The sequence below is a fragment of the Lactuca saligna genome, chromosome 7 (assembly GCF_052625555.1).
Source record: "Lactuca saligna cultivar CGN05327 chromosome 7, ASM5262555v1, whole genome shotgun sequence".
Lineage (NCBI taxonomy): Eukaryota > Viridiplantae > Streptophyta > Magnoliopsida > Asterales > Asteraceae > Lactuca > Lactuca saligna.
The window spans coordinates 159,985,665-159,992,022 of NC_136423.1; the positions used below are offsets into that span (position 1 = coordinate 159,985,665).

General features: G+C 34.9%; 1 protein-coding gene across 2 annotated transcripts; it reads left to right on the forward strand.

The window, feature by feature from the left end:
- Positions 1–299: 299 nt before the first annotated feature.
- On the forward strand, positions 300–3,735 carry LOC145005303 (receptor-like protein 39). Of its 2 annotated transcripts, none has more exons than XM_078964382.1 (2): positions 300–2,912; positions 3,505–3,735. In XM_078964382.1, exons 1-2 carry the CDS (start codon positions 407–409, stop codon positions 3,513–3,515), a joined length of 2,517 nt encoding a protein of 838 aa, XP_078820508.1. In that variant the 5' UTR covers positions 300–406; the 3' UTR covers positions 3,516–3,735. The 2 variants fall into 2 exon arrangements, with proteins under 2 accessions (XP_078820508.1, XP_078820507.1); XM_078964381.1 differs by lacking the exon at positions 3,505–3,735 and adding an exon at positions 3,288–3,487.
- Positions 3,736–6,358: the final 2,623 nt, after the last annotated feature.

Consider the following 6,358-nt stretch of genomic DNA (forward strand, 5'->3'; position numbering starts at 1 on the left):
TTTAGCGGCGACTATGGGCTTTACCGGCGACTCTAGCTATAGTCGCCGGTAAAGCCAATAGTCGCCGCTAAAAGTGTCGCCGCTAAAGGATATATTTCTTGTAGTGATAAGCCATGATGAGGAATGCTCAGCCTTGTATCTGTTCAAGCAAAGCTTAATTCATCAAGATGATGAGTTTTGCACTGCTAGTTGGTTTCAAACGTTCCAATCTTGGAAGCCCAGAATCAGAAGCAATGCATCGGATGCTGGTTTTGATTGTTGTTCATGGTATGGGGTGGAGTGTAGAAATGACCATAAGAATGGTCAAGTGATTGGCCTTGACTTGAGCGAATGCTCTCTTTGTGGGCATATCAACTCTAACAGCACTCTCTTCAGCCTTGTTCATCTTCAGAGGCTCAACCTTGCCATGAACGACTTTGATGAATCTCACATCCCATCTGAGATTGCTCATCTAAAGCAATTAAGAAGCCTCAATCTCTCTTATTCTGGGTTTACTGGCCAAATCTCAAACGAAATCTCACACTTGATGCAATTGTCTTCCTTAGATCTGTCGATGAATCTACTAAAGCTTCAAACTCCTAGTGGCTTCGAACATCTACTGCAAAACTTAACAGGACTCGAAGAACTCGATCTCTCATGGGTTGACATTAGTTCTTCCGTACCTCATTTCTTGTCCAACTTTTCTTCTTTGAGGTCAATGATGCTGTATAATTGTTTGCTTCAGAATGAATTCCCGAAAGCCATACTTGAGATGCCAAAGTTAGAAATACTTGATGTGGCATCAAATACCAACCTCATTGGTTCCATTCCTGAATTTCATAGCAGCAACTTGCTTAAATTGGGCCTTTCGGATTGCTCTTTCTCAGGTACCATTCCAGATTCGCTCTCTAACTTGACGCAACTCACTGGCTTGAGTCTTGGTGGCAATAAGTTCAGAGGATTTGTTCCTTCATTGGCAAGTCTTTCAAAACTCAGTTTTTTAAGACTTAGTGGTTGCAAATTCAAAAAGGAACGCTTTCCCAATTGGCTCGGCAATCTGACTAAACTTAATAAACTGTATCTAGATGGTATGAACATAAAAGGTGAAATCCCACCCTTTCTTGCAAACCTAACTGAACTTGCTGTTGTCGTGCTGGAAGGAAATTTTCTTACTGGTCATATACCATCCTGGTTTTTCAATCTCACCCAACTATCATTTATAGACCTTCAACAAAATCAACTGCAAGGACCAATTTCAAGTTCATTTTCCAAATTCAAAAGGCTTCAATTTCTTAGCTTATTCTCGAATAATTTCCAAGGGAAGGTAGACATAGACATGTTCCTACAACTCAACAAACTTGATACTCTCAGGTTAGGTGATAATAGGATATCATTACTTTCTGCCAACAATTACACCAATAACACATTACCACAACTAACTGAATTGAACCTCAAATCATGCAACTTGAAAGAATTTCCTTCCTTTTTGCACTTCCAAGATAAATTGATAGACTTACGTCTCAATGACAACAAAATTGATGGCCTGGTACCGGTGTGGATTTGGAACAACAGTAAAGAAACATTACAGAAGATTGACCTTTCATACAACTCCATCACTGGTTTTCATCAGCATCCTCGTTTTCTCCCATGGAGATCTTTACAACTATTTTTCATCAGTCATAATCAGGTACGAGGACAGCTACCAATTCCACCACAAACTACAATTGCTTATGGAGCCGAAAATAACAATCTGACCAGAGAAATACCACCAATGATATGTGATATGAAATCTCTACAAATGTTTGATTTGTTTTCTAACAACCTAAGTGGAACACTTCCTCTGTGTTTTGGTAGCTTAAGCAACTCGCTGTCGTTTTTGGATCTGAGCAGAAACAACTTTCATGGCAAAATTATGAATTCGTTTATGCACGGATGCATGTTGAAAAGTTTTGATGTGAGTGAAAATAGATTTACAGGTCAGCTCCCAAGATCATTGACAAATTGTACCAATTTAAAGGTTCTTTCTCTTGGAGCTAACTCTTTTGATGATGTATTTCCTTTTTGGATGGGAACTCTTCCGGAGTTGCAAGTTCTTGATTTGCGGTCCAACAAACTTTATGGTCCAATTCAAGGTTCCACAGCTGTTTCCACACACTTCTCTAAGCTGCGGATCATAGACCTCTCTAACAATGGTTTTAGTGGTCAATTGGATCAAAAGTACTTCCAAGCATGGAATGCAATGAAATCTGTTGGCAAATCATCTGTTATGGAAGCCAATGACAAATCATCTGGTTTCACTTGGGATTATACAATAAGAGTAATTCACAAAGCTGTCAATACACAGTACGAACATATCTTAACCATAGATATGGCTATTGACCTCTCTTGTAACCATTTTGAAGGAGAAATCCCACTATCAATCCAAGATCTTCAAGGGCTTCAATCACTCAATCTTTCCAACAATCATTTTACAGGACATGTATTGCCCTCACTAGAATCTCTAAAGAATGTCGATGCTTTGGATCTCTCCCAAAATGAGTTATCTGGAGAAATTCCTCAGCAATTGGTGCAACTCAACTTCCTTTCAATTTTCAATGTGTCGTTCAACAATCTTGAGGGGCGCATACCCCAGGGAAAGCAGTTCAATACATTCGACAATAGCTCTTACATGGGGAATTCTCGATTGTGTGGACAGCCTTTATCCAAGGAATGTCAAATGTCAAAGGCGTCAAAACTTCCACCACCAACCAATATGTCCGAATCTCTCTTCCCAATCGAAAGAATTGATTGGATTATCATACTCTGTGGAGTTGGAAGTGGGCTGGTTGTTGGGATTTTTATTGGAAACTTTCTATATGGAAGGTATAGTGATCGGTTCATAAAGAGGAAGGACAGATGGGTAAGGCCACTTCGTAACACAAGGAGAAACCAAGGTACAATAATCCTTTATATTATCTTAAAACTTTGATGCAATTTTCTAAGACAATATTATCTCAGCGTCATCTACAAAAATCTAATACTTCTATAATGATTTTTTTTAAAACTACATTTATACTTGAAAGCAACCGTTACAATATATTTGTGAGATTAACCGAGATATGTTTCTCAACATTGTCTTATTAACAATTACTTTTAGTTTTTCATCATTATCAAAAACGTTATTAAATTATATATCAACCCAAATATGCATCTAAGCAAAGATTTTATTATTTACATATTTTAAATTTAAAATACTATGGAAAATAATTTTAATTTTTTTACTTGGCTATCTGTCCAATTATGTGATGTCGGTATGTCTTTTTCAACAGGCTATTCTTTTACGGTACGTTTATGATGATATTTATGAAGCAATGTTTGTGTCGAATGTGTTATGGTATGGTACATGTTTAATGTATTTTGGTATATAACCATATTTTCTTAACCATATTTTCTCATGTACACATTTTATGATCATGGGTGCAACAGTTTCTATAGATAGAAAACCATGAATTACCATCATCATTCTTACCTAAACATGTATCTCAGGACTATCATAGCTTCAAGTTCGAAGGACAATGAGAAGATGTAGAGGGTCAAGGGATTTTAGTATGTACACTATTAAGTATGTGGATTTCAATTCTACTTTTATGGGTTAGGATTTTAGTTTGTTTACTGTTAAGTATGTGGATTTCCATTATATTACTTTGAGTTAGACTTTTGTTTTAAGATTTTTATACACCTAGGGCTTTTGTTGCTTATGTGTAGTCTTGATACATAAAAGGCATACTTGTTTTAAAATGTGATATACTAACTTGGACTATATTATTGACGATTTCAATGTCAAGAAGGTGTTTCTTTCATACTTTTAAACAACTTCATGGCACACTTTATTCGTTTAGCTAACATCAATTTCTACGTTAAGTCAACAATAACTCGTATAACAAGAAACTCCTAATATCTATCTCTTTTGGGTTGATTCTGAATGTTAGGCCAACCCAAAACGGATTTTGCTTCTAACTAAAGTATATACCAATTTAGTTATGAGCTTAGACATCTTAATCTAAAAGTTTAGCCCTAATACAAGAATCACAAAAATGATTGTATTTTTCTATATCTAATTGATGAATTTTCTTCAAAACTTCTTTTGAAGCATGTCCTAGTCTTTTATGCCATATTGCTTGTTTACCAAAAACCGCCATGACCATCTTATTTTTCTTGAGCGGCTCCAAGTAATACAAGTTGTCACATTCCTTACATGTCCCAATCAGGTTCTTCGAATTCATGTCATGTATGAAACAAAAGTCCGAAAGGAATGTTAGTGAACATTGCAAGTCACAAGACATTCGACTAAGTGACAATAAATATCTATTGATGTTTGAGACGTTAAGGGCGTCTTTAATTCGAATCCTTCATAAAGCTGAACATTATCGGTCCCTTCAATGGGAATGGTTTCACTATTTAGAATGGTCACACTAATGCCATCTTTGTTTTATTTAATGGATTTCAACCAATTTTTATGGTGGTTATATGTTCACTAGCCCCCGAGTCTATAATCCATGAGTTTCTAGGATTATTTATGTTGATCAAATTTTCTTGAGGAGTATAAAGTATATTCCCATCCATATTAGCCTTTAAGGCGTGTTCTTTTGGTTTCATCGATTGAGTCATTTGAACAAGCTTGTTATATTCCTCCTTTGTAATGTTGGTGTTGCTTTGCTCGTTCACGGTGCACATATTTGCAGCCCTTAGTTGTAGTTTCTTCCCAAGTTGACCTTTTGTGCTGTTAGATATCATATTCCACCATTCTGGATAACCTGTTATTATGAAACAACCATCCATAGTATGGCTCCCTTTTCGACAGTGATTGTCTTTCGTCGTTCCTTTTTTCGTAATCATCTCTTCTATTGTTTGATTGAGTATTGGTTTTTTATTGTTGTCGGTTAAAGTTTCTTATGTTTGCTTGGAAGGCAACAACTTCTCATGTGGTCTGTCAGCAGTTTTGATGATTCGTTGTTATTCATCTTAACTCACGAGATGGTAGGTTATTCCAAGAGTAGGAAGTGGATGGGTGCTCATAATATGTGTCTTGAATGTGTTGAACTCATCATTGAGATCCATCAGGAAATAATAAAGTTGTTCTTTGTCACGTAGTTTAGTAATCTCTTTTGGAGATCTTGCATTTACAACCTTGACATTTAAACATCGGTAATTGGGTTATCGATTGATTTTCGTCCCAAATGCTTCTTAATTTGGTATAATATATATAGAGACAGTTATGCGTTCTTGGTGAATACTGGTAGTGGTGCGTTTGAGCTAAGCCCGTGGGGGGTTTTCCTTATTGAACCTTTCTTCAAGATCTATCCATATGTCGTGGGCGGTGATAACGTATTTAACGCTACCTTTTGTTTCCTTGTCCATGGAACTAGAACTAATGAGCCATCCATCTCACTATGGCATTGCATCAGTTCCAATTCATCAGTTTCGAAGAATCATCAGCATACATTGGCATAGACCCATCTACAAACCATATCTTGTTATTTGCAAATAATGCTTTTTACTCATCTCCATCTTCCAATCGTTGTAGTTTCCATCGCAAAGTAGATTATTGCCAACAAAGTTTTGTCCTGGGTGATCGACATAAGAAAGGAAATATGAGGACGAGATGTCTATGATCAACGTCTCCTTCTTGTCACCGGAATGTTCGTCAGTGTGCCGGTCATCGTTTAGAACAAACTAAGTTTAATTCTCATGTTTGCTTTGATATTCTAATTTATTTCGAGAATTAAACTAATTTCATTGATTAATTAAATTTGATTATAATCCCTATATTTATAGGGTAAAAGCAAAGACTTCTAAAAGCAATCTAAAACTAAAATAAGGAAAAAGAAAATACTTAGAAAACAAGCAACCTCGTTTAACAAGGAAATGTGATGTATATCTCAGCAATTTTGAAAAAACTCATCGTTACTATAGCGAAATGTTAAATCTTCCTATTCTAAAAAAGAATACCTTTAATCTACTTTTGACATGTGTCATCTTATTAGGTCTTTTTAATAAATACATATTTTATTCTACTTTTGACATGTGTCACCCTATTAGTCTTCCTAATTAATGCATGTCATTTATTAACATATTAATTCTCAATTTTAAATTTTAAATTTTAAATTTTAAATTTTCCATTCTAATTATATTAAATTAATAACATTACAATAAAATTAATACAAATTATAAGATAATATAATTTATATATTTATTTAAATTAACAATTATAATTTTATATAACTAAAAAATATCTTTTAATTAATAATTTACTTTAAATATTTGATTAATAATTTTGAGTTTTCATTATAAAAATTTAATTAATTTTGTAACCGTAGTTCCTACGTGTTATAAACTAGTA

Bases quoted from the DNA above. Each gene is read 5' to 3' on its own strand.
- LOC145005303 (XM_078964381.1), top strand. From the start codon at position 407: ATGAACGACTTTGATGAATCTCACATCCCATCTGAGATTGCTCATCTA. The intron at 2,913-3,287 runs GTACAATAATCC...CTTTTTCAACAG, and splicing joins TAACACAAGGAGAAACCAAG to GCTATTCTTTTACGGTACGT.